This window comes from Argentina silus (genome assembly GCF_951799395.1).
Source record: "Argentina silus genome assembly, chromosome: 3".
Taxonomy (NCBI): Eukaryota; Metazoa; Chordata; class Actinopteri; order Argentiniformes; family Argentinidae; genus Argentina; species Argentina silus.
The window spans coordinates 25964349-25988881 of NC_139657.1; the positions used below are offsets into that span (position 1 = coordinate 25964349).

Here is a 24533-nt window from a genome sequence, read left to right on the forward strand (position 1 = left end):
TAATGTGCATATGTGGCAGCTCGCATGAATAAAGTCGTTAAGGCATACTACATAGCTATGTAGTTATGAGCTGATTTGGCTAGCTAAACATATTCTTCAGCTCACTATCCCTAAAGTTTTCTATACTCTGCTTCTATCCTCTCTGCTTCTATTTAGCCAAGTCGAATCGGAACGATGGTGAAAACGCGCGATATGTTGATTTCCCGTTAACCCCCGCGTTAAGAACGACGATGGGAAAATGAGGTAGCCATATTGTAGTGGTAACCAAGAATAGCAAGTCAGAGAGGCACAAAACAGAGAAAATCTGAGAGCATATTCTTCAAGTGAACACATAGCAGTGAGGGAAGAAGGTTGAGTTTGTTGCCTTTTAAGACCACAGAGTCCGGGGAAGACACAATGAGTGGAGGAACCCCCTATATCGGGAGCAAAATCAGCCTGATTTCGAAGGCCGAGATTCGTTACGAGGGGATCCTGTACACTATTGATACAGAAAATTCGACTGTCGCACTTGCGAAAGGTGATGAAAATTATTGCTACATTGAGAATTTGGCTGCTACATTTGTGTAACAACCTACAACTCTAGCTCACATAGATCCCACTAAGTAAATACAATTTCATTACACTGTTACACCAGAGCTGCTGGACGGTTATAGTTAGCTAGCTGTCTTAGCTACCTTTGCTGTCTGGCCGGGGTATGACTAAACCCTGGAACGAGAACGTTCCAATGAACGGACTATGATATCAATGATGTGGTGTCGTATTCGGCAAATGTAACTGTAATCACACCTGGCTGACAGAGGCCTCGAATAGGAAATATAAGTTATGTATTTATACGAAATCTAGTTATGTGCATAACATTGTACAACTGGAACGTTCCATTTTAGCAATTGAATTGGACTGACCCGTCTGGTTGTCATAGTAAGCTTAAAACTTGGATGATAACTCGCTAGTTTTCGACGTAGCTGGCCAAGTTAACCCAATGGTTGTCATCATGTGCTAGCTAACTGTCATATTTTGCCTAACTAAGTGTACCCAGCTAAGTAAGCTAGTGTCTGAATCCCGTTGATTGCTTGCTTCAGACTGCGTTACAGACTGGTCACTGTGATCAGGTAAACTGGTGCCGGCAGGCTGATTTAGCCAGCTGTTTAGTTGACAGGGCTGATGCTTCAGCCGGTCGATGTATTTTACCTGGCCAACTAGCAAAATTGCACCTGATAAGTAAGTAGCTAAGCGGCTTGGCAACAATCTTCATACTACTAGCCGGATAGTATCCTCTTCTATGCAACCTTATAAACAGTTGGAGACTTTGCCATGTAGTGAAATAAAAAATGACCCCGCCAAAATAGTTTGTAATTAGAAAAAGAAGTTCCAGAAGAAACTTCGTGGGCAAACACTTGCAAAGTCTTATTTTGGTTAGTGGAAAAGTTTTGAAGATGGTTTGGACGATAGATAGATTTGCTGGTTAGTTGAAAGAAAGTGAGTGTCTTATGGTAGCGGATCAAGTTAACGATTGTTTGGTTGGTGGGATGGATGAATGGATAGATGAAAGAGAGGATGATGGATCAATAAAATGAAGAGGTTAATCAGTATGGGCTATACTGAGTGAAGCACTAGTGACAGGTGAAAGGTGATTATTTCAAATATAGTTGAAAGGTTAGATAGGTTTGATATATAGTATGTTAGAAGGTCATAGATGGATGGATAGGATGAGTCGGGTAGTTCAGTGGAGTTGGTTGAGTGGTAGCTTTGGTTGGTTAATTGGTTGAGTGGTTTCAGTGGGGTAGAACTGGGAGCAAAGAGAGTGCATTGTTGTATAATCATTCTAAGAATCTGCTGTTCTCCTGTTTTTATTCAAGAGTTCTGAAAGTTCTATAGCGGTTGCAGTAACAATGGGGCCTCAGAATTTTGGCCTAAATCAACATTCCACCATGTTAAAATATAGGAGTTTTTGAGTTACAAAAAGTTCAATACAAGGTCTCTGCATGTTTAAAGTTGGATTGGTGTGAATTGCTTAAAAGCTGTACGAGGAGTAGCAGTGGAAAAAATCGTAAGAAAGAGAATAAGAAGTATGGGCAAGAACAATAGTTGGGCTTGCTGAAGCAACCAATAAGTCCTTATTTCACTGACTGATGGTTTGTCGGGTGGTTGTCCCCTTTGACACCTTTGCCAAAATTCTTAATAGCAAGTAAAGGGGGTTAGCAAGCTAACTTTGACCAAATCCTTAGTTGGAGCTAAAGTTAGCTCACTAACTCCCTTAACTCACTCCATAGTATACCCCCCAAGTAGTTGAAAAGTGTGTTTATTTGCTTTTTGCAAGACATATTTCGCTAGCTTGATGCCCGTCAAAGTGGGCAACCGTGTGACAAACCATCAGTCAGTGAAAGAAGGATTTTATCACGAACTGTCTTGGCGGGGTCATTTTTATTTCGATGCAAGACCAAGTCTCAGACTATCTGTCCATAGGAGGCATAGAGGAGGATGCTATCCAGCTATCTTCATATACGCCACAGCAACTTCTCCTCTCCCTGACCAACACATTAATGCACCCAGATTTTACAAAGTCCTTGATGTGGAATATGTGTAGTTGCATTTAAATAAACACCACAGCAGCTACCTCATATGCCTTGTCCCAGTCATGCTAACAAAGCTGCTTTCTTCCTCAGTTCGCTCTTTTGGCACGGAGGATCGTCCCACCGACAGGCCCATCCCCCCTAGAGATGAAATCTTTGAGTACATCATCTTCCGAGGCAGTGACATCAAGGACCTGACTGTGTGCGAGCCCCCCAAACCGACATGCAATCTCCCTCAGGACCCTGCCATCGTTCAGGTACGACAGTCTCTTTAATGTCCTCCTGAATATGCCATGTTTTGTGGTGCCTTTTCCGATATAGGAAGCAAGACAGTCGGTAAATGTTGATCTTTGGGCCGTATCGCCTCTTTTCCCCTCAGTCGTCCATGTGCTCGGCCCCTCCGCCTCCCGCTGCCGCGGCCGCCGCTGCCGCACCGTTCCAGTCGGTCGCCTCTTACGGCCTGTTCAACCGCGCCCCGGTGCCTGCCTACAGCCAGTTCAACACCAGCCCACTGGTCTCCCCGCAGTTTGGTGCCGTTGGTGTTGGTAAGAGCCACGCGGGGCCTGCCTATGGTGAGAAAGGGTTAGGTTAATGACACGTGTGTTTACAACTGCTATTCGATTTAAATGGTCCGTGTCTTGTTATACTTTACCTCCGGTGGTGCACTAAAAGTAGGAAGCTGGAGCTTTAAGTCAGTGATCTGGTGCACAGTGTCATGAAGGGATAATCCTGCATGCTTTCCAAGGGTCAGGGCAGCCGTGTGGCCGAGCGTTCAGTTTGGGCATGCCCCAAGGGTCAGGGGGGGAGCATTGGACCGTGGGCCTCAACATGCCTGAAGATGGCCACTTTACTCCCCCCGACACGTGTATTCAAGAACGATCAAAATCACACACTGGGTCGATCCCGGTCAGTGCAATGATGCCACTGAAGGTCTAAGACAGAGCAGGATCTCATTTAAATGAGGCCAGTGAAAGCTCATCCTTTGTCATTGCCCTCATTTCTCCTCTGCCTGCTGTTCCTCTCCATACAGGAAGATCAGTGCCCTCATTTGGGAGCGACACACGCTCAGCCGCACCCCAGTCTCAGAGCAGTTCAGTTGGCTCTGCTCTCCCCACTGACTTGCCCTCTCTGGGTACCCTTGTATCCGAAGGTAACAGAACCACAGAATGTGGACAAAACATCACTGATCTGTTTGACTGCTACTCACCAACCCGGGGGGGAACTCAAATACTCACTTTAACTTGTTACCTGTTGAGAGGAATGAAATGGGTCTCATTCAGGATTGTAGTGCAGCTTCAGGAAGAAGGGAACCCCCGTGTTGAGGAGTGTAGAGAATGTCATTCACCACGTATGGTCATTGCCAGCTGCAGAGCACCGGGTCAGAACAACTTGAAAGGGATGAATGTATTTGTTTTATTACATTTGCATGGTTTGGGAAGGGCGAGTGCAATCCAAGAGAGTGGTGCTTCTGTTTTCTTTTCTTCAGTTATTTAGGACAAAACATCACTTAATTGAGCTCACTGCCCCATTTAGCATATTAAAATTAGGACTGCCCCAGTATTGATATAAAATAGTAATAAGATGACCAATATTTGAATGGCCATATTGTTTGACTGTTGGCGGAAGTTTTATTCCACATTGAAGCACAGTTAAAGGGTGTGCATTCTACTCGATAAGCACTGTCCAACAGAAGACAATAATTCAACATCAACAGATTTTTGCGACTATCTATAATCAGGTGTCAGGCACTGTGAAATTCCTCACCACTGACTCTTGACTGACGCTATTTCACGAAAGTCACACAACCAAAAAGTACTTGCATTGGAGTTCTGCAATGTGGGTCATGTTTAAGCCTTTATTGGGGAGTAACCTAATGCACCATTACTTCTGCAAAAATCAAACTGCATGCTTGTCACAAGAAATAAACCTGCATGTATACACCTATTGAATTGGTTCCTTGGGGCATATTTGTGTATTTCATTCCGTGGCTTTAGTGTTTCCACTAGTTCAAACAGAGAATTAAATCTGACTGTAATGGGTGGCCCATGTGGAGTCTTTCTGTGTTGGATGGTGGTGGGGTGTAACTCCAACCCCTCTGTTCCCCCCAGGTCGCACCAGCCCCCCGCTGGACCCCCTGAGGAAGAGCCCGGCCCTGGAGCAGGTGCTGCAGGCCGCCCCGTCAGCCCCCTCCTCCGCCTCCACCGCCCCGGCACCAGGCCTGGGCCGCAGGAGCCCCGCTCCAGGACGCACGGCCCCCCCCTCCGCCGCCACCGTCGCCGGCCACACCAGCCAGAAGACCCACCACCAGCACCAGGACGGTCCGGATCCAAGGAGGGGTGAGACTGTCAGCGGGGGCCGCAGCAGCCAGGCCTGGCCTGCCCCCCGCAACGCCAGTGTCTCTCACACCGCTGTAGATAGGGCTACCACAGCAGGGCTTATCCACTCTATCTTTAGCACCACAGGTGAGACCGCCTCAGCCAGTTAATGTGTCTTTTGTCTTCTGCAAGCCTAGCATATTAGAAGGAGAAAAAAAAAAAAAAACATTTAGTTAGATTCTAACATTTTTGTTCCAGATGTTCTACATTTTAAACAATTTTGTGCCTTTTACATAAAGGTAGGAGAGCCATGTCTTGTTAATGGTGTAGGGCTAATCTCTTAAGATTGATTGGAGCTGTATGAAAACTTAAGGACTGTACCGTTCCAGGCACTGATGCCCAGAAAGTCCCCAGACCAGAGTCTGAACAGGCCCGGGGTGAAGGCAGGGATGCCACTAAACGGCCCACAGGTTTTACCACCTTTGCTCTAAACCATCACCTCAAATCTCAGCTCCATGCTCATTCAGACTGCATGCCTGTCAAGCCCATACTCATATCTTTAAGCCACAACAACTCGACCTCTTGTGTTTTAGGTTACCTAGCTGCCTATTGCTTGAGTGTTTTCATTGCCACCTGTGCAGATTGACATGTTGTCACCAAGTTGTGGTTTAATGTGAGAACTCCTTATGTAATGTAATTCCATATATTTGGAGACAATATGCCATGTCCAGGATGTGCTCTACTTTCCTCAATTTTCTGATGGCATTCTGTCTTCTGTTGTGGTGGTGTGTGTTTGCAGTGTGTTGTGTGATCACAGATATGCTCCATGCTTTATGGTAATTTGTGCAATGTAAATCTGCGAAGTTAATAATATGTTGTTTGGCCGGTAATATTCTGTTCAATTGTCTCAGATGGCTGTTGGATGTGTTCTAGCCTATTGATTGTGGAATTCTGGCAACTATTTAGCTTCTTTATTCAAATATTCTTATAGTTTTGATTATAATGGCCAGTTTTTTCGTGATGATTTGCATCACCTGTATTTTGGGTTTGAACATTTGTTTTGTTGCAGCAATAGTTCACTGTATCTTGTTGTTTGTAACCCTCTCTCTTGTCTCTCTCCCAGCTGGCGGCCCTCCGCCAGCCCGGCGCGGGCGCGGGGGAGGACACCGCGGCAGGGGCCGCTTCAACGTGCGCCGAGACGGACCCATGAAGTTTGAGAAAGACTTTGACTTCGAGAGCGCCAACGCCCAGTTCAACAAAGAGGAGATCGACAGGGAGTTCCAGAGCAAGCTCAAACTGAAAGGTATTTGAGACCTGGAGACTGAATCAGGTCCTCATTCCACATTTGAACCCCTCGGAAAAAAAGACAATATGCGAGTATGAAAAGATTGATTTTGTAGGTTTTAGCACAGTCCGTAACAATGTAATGCCCCATTGTGAAAAAGCTTCAAAATGTCGTTAAATGACATTTCTTTTTCAGATGACAAGACGGAGAAGCCAGAGAAGGCGGTGAACGGAGAGGATAAGGGCGACTCTGGGGTGGAGACCCAGAACAGTGAGGGCAATGAAGAGGTCAAAGAAGAGGGCGAGGTTGCACCCAACGTTTATTATGACAAGTCCAAGTCGTTCTTTGACAACATCTCTTGTGATGATACAAGGTACAGCTCGCCGTCTCAATCACTGTCCAAATGTTTCTGAATATTGACCACCTCTTCATCCATCTGTCTTGTATATAGGTTGAGACAGTAAAATGGTGTGTTACTTCAGGCATGCCCAGTACACGATCATATCAACTTTCTGTTCTATTTTCCAGGAAAGCTGCGGAAAGATCTGGAGGTTCAGGTTTCCCACGGTGGGTCTCTTCATCTTCTATCTGGATCTATTCTCTCAATCTAGCAATTACTATACAACAACACTGGATTGGGCTAATCTCCACTGGGGCAATGTACAAGGCATCATCGAGAGCATTACATACTTACTGAAAATATTGTGCGTGCAAAGTATTACACTTGCATAAAACAAATTCCAATACTTGGCTTTTACTCTGACATGTCACCTTTTGCCACTGCTGAGTATGTTGGTTTTTTTGGTTCTGGAGGGAGAGGAGGCAGACCTGGGCCGAGGAGAGACGGATGAACGCCGAGACGTTCGGCATCCCTCTTCGCCAGAACCGGGGCCGCGGGGGATACCGCGGCCGCGGCGGCATGGGCTTCCGTGGAGGTAGGGGACGTTCGGCCAGCCGAGGATCCTTCGGCCCGCCCCACGGAGGAGGTGGTTACAGGGGAGGGTACAACAGAGGAAGCCAGGGAGGCCGGGAGTTCTCAGAATTTGAGTACAGGGTAATGTATATGTTTAAGTCATATCTTAATAATATTACATAATGGTGAAAATCTACATATTGCAGATAATACTTGATTTCAATCTGTCCTTTAAAGACGCTAAACCAAGGATAGACAAGCTACAGTGGTTACCTTACATTTTTGGCTCAAATTTAGCAACACAGCATCTCCTGGTTAGCATTTTTTGCAATACTAGTAGAACGGTAGGGATTAGTTATGCTCTACCTGATCCTAACCGCCTCCACTAGCCTTGCTAGGAAAAGCTTTACATGGCTCAATCACTGCCTATTTGATTTAAAAACTGTCTGGATGAACAGACCGGTATGTCAAAAATAAGGTAGAACTTCAAAAAGGCTATCATTGTTATAATCTCCTTATTTCGGGGACTAGCAAGCCACCAGCCCCCAAGGGAGGGTATTTTTAAAGCACTTAGTACACATCATATGAACCTCAGTCGAAGAAAACATGTACTTCCACTTACAAAGGCATGTGCCGGACAGTGGAATAAAGCTGATTTGTTGTTGAACTGTTCCAAGATAGTATACAATTCTCTTGAGGTAACACTTTACATTAAGTTGTCCTTAAAATGTATGTAAACTGGTATCAACATTGTACTTGCGTAATAACTCCTATGTAACTGCTATGTAATTACAATCTAGTGGTCAATTATTTATTAATTATTATTTATCAATTATTACACTAATGGATAAACGATTGGCCTATTCTATGTCAAAACACTCTCCCTGTCAATGGATAACAGTATAACTCCATTCATGTTAAAATGGTCAAAGGTGACGCCCAATATCCGAGTGCATTCCTCTTGTGTAATAACCCATACTGCTAGACTGCACATACATAGTAACTACTATGTAATTACAATGTCGATACCACAGTTATTACCATGTAGCGTCATGCATTTAAGGGCAACGTAGTGTAAAGTGTTCCCCTATGTTCTATAAGGATTGATTGTCTACATTTCTACTTTGTAAGTGTCACCTTCTCTGCCTTTATTCCAGAAGGATAACAAAGTGGCCGCGTAGTACAGCTGAAGGACGGTTCCACAGAGAGGTGCTACTCCTCACCTTATAAACTAGTTTTGGTTGCTACTTTTGACTAAAAGAATGAAGATTGTGTACTAGCTGTATATTTGTCACCAGCACTGGGGTAGACTGCTTGAATGCAACTTATTTTCCATCTCTTTTAACAATGGAAATGATGCAATCCGTCAAAAAATGTCAAGATCTCTTTAACTATTTCCAGGTGGCTGAAATTGTGTATAAATATCATATTTCAGAGGGATGTCAGTATTTTTTTTTTTTTTTTTTTTTTTTTTTCAGCAATGGGTTTTTCCCCCCCTTCCTAAACTTGTATTTGATAATGTTCTGTTGGGTGTAGAGGGTTGTATATGTGAGCCCTCCTACTGTGATGATCACTGACATAGCTTTATTTTTGGGATATGTTATGTAACTTCAGCACCAAAATAGCCAGTGGGGTCTCAGCCACAGCTTTCTACTGTGTATTTTTCTACTACACATACCATACCTGTTCCTGGCCAACCAGCTAGCTATCCCACCTCTCAAATGGCAGTGCTTGTGGTTTTTTTTCAAACTTTTGTCTAATATTCTATTGCATTTACTTCAAAGTTTCACTTTAGATGTTTATTTCTTAGGCCTTATCTTCTGTTAATGAGGGTTTCAGATCAACAAGGATTCATCTGTGTTAGCCATCACATTCTACACTGTAGTGTATGGATGATAGTGCTAGATGTCAACACTTGTACTCTTCTGGTTTTGTGATATAGTTAAACTCCTGATACATAACTAGGTATAGGGCAGGTTGGGTCAGTGCTCAGTTTCGTTTGTCATTTATCATATTAACGCCCTGTACCCAAGGTGACTAGAGTTTGAGATGCTGCTATTCGCTACAGTTATATCGCTACTGTCATCCACATAGGCAGCCACAAAAGAGCTAGCTAAAGCAGGCCACTATCTATGTTTGCTTTCTGGCAAATGGGCCATTCAAAGATTACTAGGAAGCTTTCCAAGATTTTATTTATATTTTTGCCAGGCATTAACTTTCATGTTATTTAATTCATTCAGTAATTTCTACCAAGCTATTTTTAGCGTCTTTGACGCTCCATTCTTTTAAACACAAGGTGACCATGTTTCATTTCTTCTACCAACGTATTACTCAATTCTTGAGCTATCGTGCTGAGCTCTGCATGGTGGTTGAAGCTAAGTGTTGTCATTATAGTTACTCAAAGATAAAGTAGAAGATTAGAATAATTATTAGGGGTTCAAGTACGAAGAGCTGAAGCCCTATTGTAATTGTTGGAGTTCTTATTATTCTTTGTTGGCCACTTTTTCTGAAAAATGTGAAACATTTTAAAATGTTCAGTTTTGGCAATATGAAAGTCCATGTCCACCACTCCTCCAAAACCATAAATGGCACCCATTGGCCAATAGGTGGCGTGGTAATAAGCAAAGATAAGCAAGGTATAAGGCTCCGCCCCCATGTTTGATTTAGAGTTATGAAAGTTGGTATACTGGTCCCCTTCCTCACAAGGACTACATTTGCCTCTAGGACCCATAACTTCTGTCTTTTATAGAATTTGTGAAAAACTTTAAAATCTTCTCATGAACCACAAGTCTGATCGACTTGAAATTCACAACATTAAGTTCACGGCACTTGTCTCTAACAACGATGATAATGAAATCACAATCCGTAAAAGATAATTACAACGGCACACAAATCAAAATGATTATTTCATTTCCATGTTCAAACACTCAATCCAGGTCACTTTGTTGAATTCACATGACAGTTGACATGGGCATTGACTACATCACTCTGAAGACCTGTACCAACTTTGGTAGCCATCCGTAAAACAATTACCAAATACACAGAACTCACAATTCACGATTTTGTGAAAAGAGTTTTCAAATCTCATCAACCGCAAGTGCGATTGACTTGAAATTCACAACATCATATTTGTGACACTTGTCTCTAACGACGGTGATAATGAAATCAAAGATCTGTCAAAAAATTACAAAATGCCACACAAATCAAAACTTAAATGTACTTAAATATGAAGAGGGCAAGAATAACTTGGGGGGGGGTTTGGATCTTGCAGGAAATGTACACAGTTGCACTTTTACAATTTAAAGTTGGTTTATAAACTGGTGTCTTCTGTTCATCTGAAAGTCCTGAAATTGTATTCCAGTTCTGCTGTCGAAGCCGATGGCTTGGTAATCTTCTCATGGTACCTGACTCCCCCTGTGTGAACAGGCCTTGAAAACTAGAGTCTAGCATCATGTTTTATTCCTGGAATATTGTTCTTTAATGTATATTTTACAGATGTATTCATATGACTTTGGCTCCAGAAAAAAACATCCCCAAATGTTGTGGAAAAAATGAAGGGATGACCGTGCAAAACTACCTTGACAGTACTTAAATGTCCTCAGGAAATTCACAGGATTACACTGTCTTGTGCCTTAATGCCAGCGAATAACTAGATGAGACTTTGAAACTAACTACCAGAAGTTAGTTAGTTAATGGTGAATTATGGGTTAGGGTTATAACTTTGATGTTCACTGTAAGTATAAGCTAAAGCTGTTATGCACAGTGCTTTTTGACTTGGTGCTCCCTGATTTGAAAATACAAGTGGTTAACTAGAGGTTAGGTATGGAAACGTCAGCATGAATGCATTTCAACTTGAGTTTAGTTGTTCAAAGGTCTTGTTGATTTCCATTACGAAGTAGTTGTTCTTTAGCATTAAGGCACCGAAGTACAAAGGGTTAGATTTTGTCCCACATTAACCTTTTGAAAACCTCATGTGATTTGAAAAATAAATAAATAATCAAGCAACAAATCTTCTTTTGGCCTGATCAAATTGAGAAAGGTGGCTCAGCGTTCAAACCCTGTGCCTTTTTCTTTATTTTTTTCCCCCCCCCTCAATTTGCCATGCATGTCCCCCGTAGAGTTCCTTCCAGAAATTGCTTAAACTAATTTGGCACCTTCCAGAGACATGCAGAATTTGTTGATTTGAAAATGTTGTTAATGAAAATGTGTTTATCTGGGGATCAATTAGATGGGGAGGATGTCGAAACTGACACGTATCTTGGTCTCTGTCATAGTTGGTGTGGTACAGTAAGGTGGGAATCTTGTGCCTAGTTTAAAGAGATGCCATGTTGAGTTTAGGCGTTGAACACTGCATGATGGTCATGTCTGTCAGAAGCCACTAAGTCATGACACAAAACAAAGATTGTGATTGTGATAACATACTGAAATGTATCTCTTCATAGTAGTTCAAGCATCAATATACAGACCAAGGTTATGTTTTTTTCTTTGGAAAAGTAACCCAAACAGTCTCTGGAGGCACAGCCACATGTTTGTCTCTAAACCCAGCATGATGTCTATGGAGATCGATTACTGCCGAAATTGTAAATAAATAGAGTACAACTCACAAATGTGTACCATGATTTGTAAACAAAAAACACTAAGCACAAATATAATATACTGTCCACACCTTGATTTGTAAACCATTATTTTATTAAATGCAAAATGATTCATAAATATGGCTAAAGATGTGTGAATACATGCTCTTACATTTGCAAACAAATGTCAATGTGTGAATAAGAAAACGAAAGCAGTGACAAACATCTATCCAAAGTTATAAATAAAAGCATTGCTTTGTGTAGGTGTCCCAATAATTTCGATACGACACTTAGAACTGTTGAATCCGCATTTGCGGATCAAATTACGTCTGTGGATGTGTTTTAATTTGTTTACTAACATTCCACGTGTTTATGGAGAAATGATTCACAAATGATTCTCCTAAAATAAATCTCCATTCAACCGGACCGTCTTTGCTCGACCCTGTCGCCGGTCCGTTGTCATGGTTACCTGACTGCGACGCACCAGTAGAAGGTGCAGTTCTAAAATTCTCTGGAATTCCCTGCTTTTACTTTGTCACATTCAAAATGTACGTTTAGACATTTTGCGTGTTTAGTTCGCCTGTTAAGCTGTTACCTATGAAAAGTTCACTGTGGACAAATTTTATTGTACTGAATAAAGCTTTGCTAAGTCCAACATTTGTCAATGATCATCATTTCAACTGACAGGCTAGCCACTTTGCTAGTAATGCTGTAGAGCTAGCAATGGGAATTTACAATTTCTAGACAAACAAGCATCTTTGTTAAAGTGTCGGCTAGATTAATACCCTCTTTGGTCAATTATTTTTAGTTGATCAACAGGAATGGAGGGTTCTTCCCAGGATTTTGGAAGGAGGTGGCGCTGGGTTGCAATATCAAAACCCGACTTGTGTTTATTGATGTCAAAATGCGCTATAGAAAGTGCCGCCACGGCACTGTACCAACTCCGTCACGGCACCGTAACGTCTCAGTCCCCGGAGCTGCAGTTTAACAACTAACGGTGATCAACGAGACACGCAAAAGCAGCACTCCGCTAAATGAGGTTCGCTTGAAACGGCGTAGTTTTACTCTTCGTCTATTTTCCTCTGCAGTGAGTGTTGCAGAGTCGTAGATACAGAGAAATCATCCTAAACTAAGTAGGAAAATTACAAAAATCATCCTGCACACACTGAAAGGATCAGTATCGCATTTTACACTTGTGTTAAAAAAAAAGAAAAAAACTGACGCAATTATTGATGTCATGCAGGTAATAATTTAAATTGCAGTTAACTGTCCTGTGACGGTACGCCCTCGTTTCAGTGTTGGTGTCGTTTAGGCATCAACCATAGGAAAAATCGATGGTACAAACCCAGTCAACGCAAATGACGTTTTGCAGAAGCCTCTCCAGCCTACAGCTATGTTCTAGTTAAATGGATAGTCAACTAAAGACAGCCAATGCGTTTGTGGATCATTTCTTTATAAACATGTAGAATGTTAGTGTCAAAATTCTGGAAACAAATGAAAACAAATTTGTTTTAATTTGATCAAATGCAGATTCGACACTTGAAATTATTGGATACCTACACAAAGCAATGCTTTTATTTATAACTTTGGAAAGATGTTTGTCACTGCTTTCATTTGTATTCACGCATTGTGACATTTGTTTGCAAATGTAAGAGCATTTATTCACAAGTCGTTAACCATATTTACAAATCATGTATTAAAATAATAGTTTACATATAGGCGTTCCTGTGTAAATTATGTGTGTTTTGTGTTTATTGTTTATGGATCATGGTACACATTTGTGAGTTGTACTCTTTATTTACAATAATATTGGCACTAATCTATCTCCATAGATGTCCTCTATGTGGACCTCATACAATAAACAGTTGTTCATTACTTTCTGTGTCGTGTGCCTGTCTTTTCATGTTTCAACTTTCTCAAAATAACACACCTGTATTTCACTCTCCCAACGTATATGACAATGTATTAAGGGTTAGTTAGGGATGTCATTAAACTTTATCAGTAAGGGTCATCAGTCTATGTACGGTATCAAGGATCTGTGTTCTCTGAGCTCCAATAGTGGAACTCCGCCCGCCTACTTCCGTTCAACGTAAATGTATGGAGTTCTTCAAAATAACAGCGCCCAAGTTCAACTTTATTTAGCAATTATGCATGGTAAATAAGGAACATTGAACCACAAACAATATGCGAGAACACAGGTGTGGAAAACCGCTTGACAAACTCCGCACCAATGGCAGGCCTGTGTGTCGCCACTCCTCCCTCTGACGCCCACTGGTCTCCACCCTCTCTGATGACACCCGAATCAGATAAAATCCTCCTGAAACCCCACTCATCTCTACACTTGCCTGCCTTATACGGAACATATTTAGTCAGTTGCTTTAGAAGCGCTTGGACGGGACCACAATCAATTTCATCACCATGGCACTCACCAACGATCCAAACTACCAGGCACTTGAACAATGGTACAAATCAAAAGCTGGGAATCTCAACATGAGGGACATGTTTGATGGTGACAAGGACAGATTCAGCAAACTTAGGTAAGCAAACATTTTAATTCACGAGTAATTTGATACCTGGCCTTTTTTTGTGAACTGTTGGTTGGATCAGAAGAGAACACTCTTGTATGAGTGTACAAGGTCATCGTTTGATATTGGTTTCTTTCGCGTCACAAAACACATGTGCGATGTGAAATGTTATAACTCTCACATTCGGAATTCTGCAGGTATTCGAAAGATTGGTTCACTAACATTCGCTGTCTGTCTCGATATGTTTCCAACCTGTCAAATGACTTAGCCTGGGCCCCTCGGTAGCCTCTGTTAGCTTACTGGCTAACGTCCTCATCCTGGCTCTCAGAAACTAGCCATCCAGTAATCCGTTCGCCAGCTAAATTAGCTAAGAACGTACGACAGTGCAATTAACACACTATAAATTGACTTGAAACGCACCACGCATTTAACTTATATAGAACACACATTTGAAGGCGTATATGCAGGCAAGCTAATTATCAAACCGCTTCATGTACTGCAGCGGTACCCTTGCTTCCGTGTGAATGATGGCCAGTTAGCTACTACGTGCAGTTTCGCACATCGCCACAATCGTCGGAAGCAAAGTGAGGGTTGGAAGCAGCAGACGAGAGTACCCCCCTCTTCAGTCTAATGTCACCACAGGTTTACTGAACAAGGACATCATGAATGCTGTCATGTTCTAAAGGAGGGCGGTGGTCGGCTACTATGCAGTGGCAGCACGTTGTTCAGCAACGGCTGCGCCCAATTAAACCAGGAGGCCACAAACTACTACAATCTAGGATCAGCTATGACTGTAAACTGCAATTATTATTGATCATCATTAGGAATCTACCAAAGACTCAGTTATATTACTCTTCTCATCTACAGTACGACCCTGAAGACAGACGATGGGGACATCCTGCTTGATTACTCTAAGAATCTTATCAATGAGGAAGTCATGCAGCTGCTTCTTGCCCTGGTAAAAAAATGAAGGTTTTTCTCTCTAACCATTGAAGATGTCTGCTCTGAATGACATCACAGTACCATATCATACTGCAGGTATACACAGCCAGCACAGTGGGAGGCCTCAGCTGTCAGTCCTCATCAACATTAAGCCCTTCTCATAGCAAAAGTCTATTTGAGTACCTCTTAAGTCGTACCTCTGCAGATGCAATGATTATTGTTGCCCTACCAGATCTTGGTTGACAGTGCAACTACTGTAAAACGACTGGATACATCAAATTGGCCGTCATACAATCACAAAATCAGCAGTTCCACTCTGTTCAGCCCCATATTTAACCCTATATGTAAACTGTAGTCAGTGGAAACTGAAAATTACCCACTTCTCATGCATTTCTCTATAGCATAATGCCAGTATCCTTTGGAATGTGGTAAGACAATGAAACCACTTGTTTTCACACAAGGTTTACTTCCTCCTCCTTCAGGAAGGACTGTCCCTATGTGTGCCCTGTCTCAAATGCTACATCATTATGTTGTAATGGCCTGTCTGGTTTGTGGACATCAATTATTTGAGATGCTAACTAGTATGTTCATTTATTCATTCAATCTTTCTGCATCTCTTATGGACAGGCTAAGTCCAGGGGGGTGGAGGAAGCCAGAGAAAGGATGTTCTCTGGAGAGAAGATCAACTTCACTGAGGTACCAGGACCATAGCTCCCCCTTCAGTGTTGTGGCATTTTGTGATCTGACACAGGACAAATGCAATTCACACTTCATAATAGCACTACATATGCCTGAACACCTAGCTTTCTCACAGGCATATGTAGAGGGCTTAAAGAGCAGACACTTTATAATGCTAAAAAGCTATTTAAAAAAAAGCTAAAGCTACCAATGATGTGAGTTTATCAATTTGACTAAGGATACTTCTCTCTCACACACCCACAACAGTGGGTTATTGTTGCACACTGAGGTATAGTATTGCAAAGTCATTCAGAGAAGGGTCTACTCCTCCCTCTTGTCACACACTGTTCATGATGCAATGACATTGTGCAACAGGTTCCTCTATGACACTGCAGATTTTATAGATTGCTGATGGAAACGCTTGTGTTCATATTTGGATAAATGTCATGTTGAGCATAATCTATGTTTATTCTTATAGCCATATTAATGTACTGTAGATCAATGTGGAAAATATGAGGTAAATAGTTTTGAATGTTTATAACAGACCATATTACAGTCATCAACACAAACAGAAGTACAGACTGAAATTGTGTGTGTGTGTAGGGCCGTGCAGTGCTTCATATCGCCCTGCGTAACCGCTCCAACACTCCCATCACCGTAGATGGTAAAGATGTCATGCCCGAGGTCAACAGGGTGCTGGACAAGATGAAGACTTTCTGTCATGTGAGTTAAAGTGTACCGCGATTTAATTACAACACCTTCAGCGTGCACATACATGTTACTCTACATAGAGGACATAGCTGTATGTTGTGTAACCTTAGAAATATGTTATCTCTAATCAGTGCCATCATCACTGCACAAAGCGTATTGGTCATAAACTGTCAAAGTGACACTTCGATCCATTTTTTGGTTGAAAAGGCGGTAGATAAACTACAGAAAAGGCCACAAGCAACATGTTCCTGTGTTTTGTGTTGCAGAAAGTCCGCAGCGGTGAGTGGAAGGGTTTCAGTGGAAAGGCCATGACTGATGTTGTCAACATTGGGATCGGTGGATCTGACCTGGTGAGTGTTTACCTGGTCAAGCAGGGCTATTCCACAAGGCAAGATGTTCTCTCTAGACTGTGTAAACCCTGCCCATGTGGCACTTCAGGCAGGTTCAAGTATTTATAATACTTTTCTGTCAAGATTGGTGTCAGTTTTATTGGGTGCATTACTTAAAGTTGCAGTGTGACAATATTATTGGATACTGATGTGCAATCACTGTGAGTCAATCTGATGTGATTACGCTGTAATCTTATTTGAGTCATTAGTGTGAGATGACGCAAGGCTGAGGCAGTTGTAAACAGTAATCATTTTCTCATACAGAGAAACCAAGTGTAAATAAACTGTTATGCAGTTATGATATGATTCACAGATAAACTGTGAAATTTGTCATTGACTGGTTTGAGCGAGTGGTATAGTTTGATGGTTTACAGCTTTTCTTTAGATGATTGGCCTGTCATGGTGTTACTTGATTCTGAGCCGCAAAATTAGCTGTAATAATGTCAGAATGTGTAATTTGCTGCAGAGCTTCTCCTGGGTTAGTTCTGATATGCCCTAGAGGAAATTGCTTAGATCATTGCATGGCCCAGAGTATATCAATCGAGCCGTCAAGATACCACAGAGTTCTCAAGTTAATATTGTGCCATGACTCACCAATCTGGAGACCTTCTTGGACTGCTAGCATCTTAAACTCTCTATCATTATAGATGTTGTTATCCAAAATTGAACCAGTGGCAAACCGTTATAATTGTCGACCGCCTCCCCAAATAGATGCCATTGTTGTGATTTATCCTCTTTACGCATGCAATACTTTCAGTGTTTGTGTAGAACATGGAAAGTGTCATGCTTTTCTAAGCAGGAGGTTGACAATGTGCTTTTAATGTTTGTAAAAGTTATTTTTAATTTACGATATTCAATTTTTAACATGTCTGACAATAGAGTTGAGGATGCTAGCAGTCCAAAAAGGTCTCCAGATTGTTGAGTCATGGCAGGATATTAGAACACGTTGTGATTTCTGGGCAGCTCGATTGATGGGTCATATCCAGGGGAGGCTGGTGGAGGTAGAAATCGGAGGACTGTTCATTGTAATGCATGGAATGAAGTGGTGAATTGTATCAAACATGCATTTGATACCATTCCTCATTCCATTCCATGCATTACAATGAGCCCATCCTGTGATTTCTCTCCATTGGTTGTATCATTATCGACCAATATGAAAAAAATTACGTAACATTTACATTACGTAACCATAACATTTTTGGCCGTATCGTCCAGCCCCATTGGCTGGTTTCATGACTCAGTGTGAGCTGAGGCCCTGACTCGTCCTCTAAAGGATGCAGCTTGTGCGGTTACATGCTAAATGGCTACAACCCTGGGCTATGCTAAAAATGGTAATACTGTAACAAAGAACCAAATGGTGTAACGTTGTGTCCTCCCAGGGTCCTCTGATGGTGACGGAGGCCCTGAAGCCCTACTCTGAGGGTGGCCCAAACGTGTGGTTTGTGTCCAACATTGACGGCACACACATGGCCAAGACCCTGGCCCAGCTCAACGCAGAGACCACCCTCTTCATCATCGCCTCCAAGGTGAGACCACTCACCTCACACCTCCTGTTGCCATGGATATGCCAGTCTTAATGCCCCCCCCCCCCATGCTTTTGACTTGTATTTGAATAAAGCTAGAATTTTCTTGACAGGTCTTAGCAGCTTAAATGTTGAATTTGCGCACAGGCCTGCGAGTTGTACTAGTTCACTGAAGCTGCACCCTACCAGATGTTTATCCTTCAGTGTCACACAGTTGCTGCATAGTTGCTGCCTCAGGACTCCTCATCTCACACTCCATGTCCTTTTCAGACATTCACCACTCAGGAGACCATCACCAACGCAGAGTCTGCCAGGGACTGGTTCCTCCAGACAGCCAAGGATGTGAGTAGATCTGTGTGCGATTAGGAAAGGGGGATAGAAAGATGCTTTGTCTGCAGCCAATAGTGTGAAGAGCCTTGTCTGCATTCAACCAAATATTTTAGTAGTCATAGCAGACAGTCATTTCAGTTCTCCAGGAAGGTCAAGTAGAGTCCAGTGTCAGTATGTCGCAACACGTTAGGATCAACAACTGTGTTTAATTATTTCGTTCTGTTTCATAGAAATCTGCTGTAGCCAAGCACTTTGTGGCACTGTCCACGAATGCAGTAAGTGGCCATTTTGAATTCCAGTTTTTATCCTCGTATTGATGCCTGTTGAACAACATATTCCAAAAGCAACTTCTACTAATAAGACTCTTTTTTTGGTGATCTCTTTCTTTTCTAGCCCAAAGTGCAGGACTTTGGCATTGACACAAACAACATGTTTGAATTCTGGGATGTAAGTATTGTACAAATTTCTCACTTGTGAAATAAGATGTCTTGCAGTTCCAAAAGTGTTTAATCCACTAACAAGTTCATTGTCCAAGCAAAATAGTATTGTACAGTGTAGCGGGTAATGAAAGGCAGTTCAAATACAACGACATGTATAGAATGTGTGTCTCTCAAACAAGTGACCCCAAAGGTGTGGTGACCTGAAAGTGGGAGTGGATTAGCATTCCTGTCCTGTTCAAGTGGAGGTGTGTCTGAGGCCCCTTATTCCTTGTTGCCATATGGTGACTAGACAGACCTGTTTGATTAGCATCATTGATCAAATGTAATTACACTATTCACACTGAGAATGCTATTGGCCCTAGCTAATAGTCAAATGAGGGGTCTTTTTTTCTGCAGTTTGGATGCCAAAACACCTTGAAACATGTGCCCATATTTGAGGCTTCATTTTGCCAGTTGAAAATGACACGTGCTTGTGTGGAAATGATTTGCAATGCGTGACTTGCTTATTGTCTTGTGGGCACAATGGGTGATTATTATTTTGTGTAAAAAGTGGTTTGTCAAAATTCTGGAAGTGGCCTTTATTTGGAAAGGAGTTTGGTATGCAACTGTTAGGCGAATGAATAGTGCACCTTGTATCCAAACGTTCCATAATTTGGCAAGGTCACCAGTTTATATTCAAGTACTGAGTGTATTGCAGTCTTGTTTGACACTTGCATTACTTGTACTGACAAGGTGGGGCCCTATTTCAATTCTCTCTAGCTTTTCAAGATTACAAAGAAAGTTGATAAAACCATGCCTGTGATGTGATTGATTTTGTGACTCATGTTTGCTTGTCCTCAGTGGGTTGGAGGACGTTACTCCCTGTGGTCTGCCATTGGTCTGTCCATTGCTCTGCACATAGGTATGTCTCCTGTGGTGCCACCTCACTTGAATCATTGACAAGAGACACAGTACCTTAATTGAAACAACAAGTTCTGATCCATCCAATCACATTTGACTGATGAAACGTGCAATGGACTTTGCAATGTTGGTTTGCTTTTGCATTTCTTGTTGTAAAAGGCATGTTGGTGAATAGGAATAAGTGTCTCCCTCTGTATCTGTTATTGTGACTTACAAATCAGTGTAGGTTGTGTATGCAAAATGGAATACTGAACAGCACATTCACTGAATGAACTGATGTCCCTGCTTGTTGAATGACATTTGACATAACCGGGGTCAGACACCTGACACATTTCTATCCGTTTTCTCTCCTTTCCTCCTTTAGGCTTTGACAACTTTGAGCAGCTTCTTGCTGGTGCTCACTGGATGGTAGGTACACTCCTAGGCTTTTTGAAAACTATTACTGAACAATGTCTTCTAGCCAGATTGGCCACAACGATGATTGTTAGCAGCACTTTGAATGTTGTGCGCACTAAGAAAAGGCTGCTAAATAATCTCACCTGTTGTGTGAATCTGACCTTTTTCTCTCTAGCGATATACATCTTGATTAGACCTGTGACTAACAGTTGTTATTGATTAATCTGTCCAGTATTTTATAGATTAGTCTTAATGATTAATTAAAAACATGTTTTTGAATGCATTGAAGTGTGGGTAGTTGTAATGCCATGCAATCAAATTGATTATCAGTTGGAGGTGCTGCACTTTTGGATAGCATTGAAAAACACAGATTACTTGGGTGCGTGTAGGATGGATATTGAGTATTATTTGGTTTCTGCTTAAAGTATTCCCACACTTTTTGGAGGAACCCTCCTGAGCACAGACAACACGGTTTTCCTCTGCCATCTTCGAAACAAAATGACGCGTCGGTCATAAATATGGAAATTGACATCATCGATTACATTGAATAATTGTTGCCGGCCTAGTCTAGTCTCGTCTAGTCTATGTATCTTGCTGCCTGGAGTATTCCAGATATTGTCTCTTCTTTGAGTGACATTACAATAGCCTAATTTCAGTGGAACTCACACAACTGAAATCTTTATTTTGTCATTTATAATAACTTTCTCAATCTTTCCCAGGACAACCACTTCCGCAGCGCCCCCCTGGAGCAGAATGTTCCGGTGCTGCTGGCCGTGCTGGGAGTCTGGTATATCAACTTCTTCCAAGCCGAGACCCACGCCATGCTGCCCTATGACCAGTACATGCACCGCTTTGCTGCATACTTCCAACAGGTCAGTCCAGTCTGGCAGGCAGTCCAGTCAGGAGAGGGTACCGGTTTTGGGCTGGAGAGACATGGAAGTGTAATTTGTGAGATCGAAGGGATTTCAAGATGGGATCTTGTATTAGGGCTCTAGGAACTGACAAAGTGGAGTGATGGATGGCAAGTTGTTCCCTCCAATCTGTCTTCTCACTAGCCTCTGCAGATCTAATGGATCTCTATAGAATACTAGATGGAACTATTGGGGGAGTAAACAAGGGGAGATGAGGATGAACAACTGTCTGGTTTGAAATATAGCCAAAATACTGTTAGCATAGGAATGTCATATGCCAAGCTTTCATGGGGACTAGAAAGAGTTGTTGCCATAGAAATGGTGGACATTGGAGTTTGAGTTGTTTTTGCAGTCGGTGGACACGTCAACATTGATGGGTATATGCTGTCCATAGGGTGACATGGAGTCCAATGGGAAGTACATCACTAAAGAGGGCGTCCGCGTCAAGTACCACACTGGACCAATCGTGTGGGGCGAGCCTGGGACCAATGGACAGCACGCCTTCTACCAGCTCATCCACCAAGGCACTGCAAAACACTTCTGCACCCTTTCAAGAGACATATACTATGATAACTATAACATGTTTACAGTTGTGTACGTGCAGTTGTATAATATTGTGATGTAAAATGGTGATTCTTTAAAACAAGTTCCGTTCATTTAAGTACCATATAGTTGCAATTTTGTTGAATTCTAGAAACCATCCATAATATATGGATGATCATAATGTAATTGACGGTATTTTGGCACCAACAGGGACCCGTATGATTCCTGCTGACTTCCTCATTCCTGCCCAGTCACAGAACCCTCTCAGGGACAACCTCCACCACAAGGTAGGGCAACATGCCTCAAGGTAGGGCTTATTGTTTATTCAGCAGGCAATTTCAGTTCTAACAGTACTTTTGTACTAGAGTAAAAAAAAATGTGTGTTATGTAACAACATTGCCACAAGGGTTTTTTTCTTTTTTTTTTTCTTTGTCTCTACACTAAAACATTTCCAAATTCCTCGTCTCCTGCATTAGCAGTACCACATTTATATATTAAGGACTGTTATTAAAACATCCGTCTGTGTGCCCTGTAGATCCTGATGGCCAACTTCCTGGCTCAGACAGAGGCTCTGATGAAGGGGAAGACCTCTGACGAGGCCAAGAAGGAGCTGGAGGCTGGGGGTCTGGCAGGAGAGGCCTTGGAGAAACTGCTGCCCCACAAAGTATGTGGGTTTACTCACCATACTCAGACTGCACTGCATGTCTATCCACTTGTGTGAATCTGAATAGTTATCAAGATGGCATGGTTATCTTGGTTATAGCTGTGAAAGATGTGTTCATTTCTTCTGATAGGTGGCGCTCATACATTGTTTCTGTATACAGCAAGGCTCTTTTTGCTTTAATCAGTGATAACAATGATGTTGGACTACTGTCTCGCTGGCATATAACATCATATGCTGATGGGAATCCAAAGATTTGAGATGTTGATTCATGAAGGTGATGTTAAACGCATAATGCACTGATTATGTTTTCTCTGACAGGTATTCCAGGGGAATAAACCAAGCAACTCCATTGTTTTCAAGAAACTGTCTCCTTTCATGCTGGGAGCTCTGGTTGGTAAGTATAGCTGGATGTAGGTGTGGTTGGTATGTTTGTATCAGTGCAGGGCATGGCAGATGCCAGTAATGATACAGCCAGGGAATACTGAAGAATTGTTTTCTTGAAAGCATACAGAACCCACACACTCTAACCATAAAAAATATAGTCACGACCCAGTGAGTCTCCAAATCTTAAGGCTTTTCAGAATCTCAAGAGTTGCTCCTGTATTTACGTAGTTTTCTCCGTGTTTTTCAGCCATGTATGAGCACAAGATCTTTGTGCAGGGGGTGATTTGGGACATCAACAGCTACGACCAGTGGGGGTAAGTATCATCTGTCCCTGCTTGTGATGAAACTGTTGAAACTATGATGAGCCATTTATTTGCATTGGTGTTTTAGTGCATAAATTCTCCTTTTTATTGTGTATGAGTACACTTTTTCTTGTCTCTTGAGGTAGACCTGGAGTCTTGCGCTTACTTGGTGTTTGTGTGCGTGCCTACATTTAAGTTCCTTGAGCGAATCTCCAAATTGTAACTCAGACCTATACAGTATGCCTCCATGGTTCAAGTAAATTGCACACCGTGGTACTCGCCCCTTTCTTGTGTGTGCGGTGAATACATCTTGTATTCTAAAATGTCCCTCATCCCCCAGAGTGGAGCTGGGCAAGCAGCTGGCCAAGCAGATCGAACCTGAGCTCAAGGATGACTCTGAGGTTCACTCCCACGACTCCTCCACCAATGGGCTCATCAACTTCCTCAAGAAGAACTCTGCCTAATTCCCCTTCATTAACCCTCACCCCCCCCCCCCCCCCCTATTGGAACATATTGGCTGAATGATTACACAATGTAGTCCTGGCCTACATAACCCCTGTCCTCCAGAACGAGCACTTTACATTTGTGATCACCACTATGTTTATTTGAGTGTTTCCGTGAATCATGAGACTTGACTGTATTATGTAGATGTGTATAACCTGATAAGGGAATGATGCGTTGCTTTTGGAGGGGAATACAAATGTGCAAATATTACTGTAGGTAACAATGGACCCCACTCTTACCTTAGTCAGCACTGACTCACCAAATAAATGATATTTGTCACTTTACATGCATGTGCTTCTTTTGTTTTGATAATGAGTTTAAAAAATGTTTACTGTCATAAGAGAATGATGTTTCGGAGTGGTTGCATCCTGCCCATTGAAAGTGAAGCCCACAATATTACGGCAAACTTAATTGTGGAATGTATTGGTAGAGTGTATTAAAAATATTTGTAAAACAATATTCACAGCTTCAAAGAGAACAGCACCATTACTGTGGGAGTTCAGTTTTCTTCTATCTCTATGGTGAAGAAGCTGTTGCTGCCATAGGAAAAAAAGCATTGTCACATGCATCGGCTTAGAATTAGCTATTGCTGTCTCTTTGCATAACTTGTGATCTCTGTGCATCAAACATAGGTTTTGAAATACTCAGGCTACATCAACTGTGGAAAATCCATTGTGGCTTTCGACCTGTAATTTTAGGAGTGTATTATGAGATACTAATAAGGAACTGCTCAA

The 24533-nt window shown here is 42.1% G+C and overlaps 2 protein-coding genes across 7 annotated transcripts; both read left to right on the forward strand.

Annotated features, from left to right (window-relative positions):
• The first annotated feature begins 238 nt into the window (after positions 1–238).
• On the forward strand, positions 239–8639 carry lsm14aa (LSM14A mRNA processing body assembly factor a). 6 transcript variants are annotated; one of them, XM_083667211.1, is made up of 11 exons: positions 239–517; positions 2664–2827; positions 2950–3142; positions 3601–3720; positions 4679–5032; positions 5275–5355; positions 6009–6188; positions 6366–6543; positions 6699–6737; positions 6984–7224; positions 8241–8639. In XM_083667211.1, exons 1-11 carry the CDS (start codon positions 397–399, stop codon positions 8262–8264), a joined length of 1695 nt encoding a protein of 564 aa, XP_083523337.1. In that variant the 5' UTR covers positions 239–396; the 3' UTR covers positions 8265–8639. The 6 variants fall into 6 exon arrangements, with proteins under 6 accessions (XP_083523337.1, XP_083523338.1, XP_083523339.1 ...); XM_083667212.1 differs by having other exon boundaries at positions 8244–8639; XM_083667213.1 differs by lacking the exon at positions 5275–5355.
• Positions 8640–13987: 5348 nt separating this feature from the next.
• On the forward strand, positions 13988–24083 carry gpia (glucose-6-phosphate isomerase a). Its single transcript, XM_083666279.1, has 18 exons — positions 13988–14194; positions 15050–15140; positions 15752–15820; positions 16406–16525; positions 16780–16863; positions 18282–18428; positions 18696–18767; positions 18986–19030; positions 19149–19202; positions 20036–20096; positions 20460–20503; positions 21211–21363; positions 21797–21926; positions 22156–22232; positions 22481–22609; positions 22928–23003; positions 23241–23307; positions 23636–24083. The coding sequence occupies exons 1-18, from the start codon at positions 14076–14078 to the stop codon at positions 23757–23759; spliced, it is 1662 nt and encodes a 553-aa protein (XP_083522405.1). The 5' UTR covers positions 13988–14075; the 3' UTR covers positions 23760–24083.
• Positions 24084–24533: the final 450 nt, after the last annotated feature.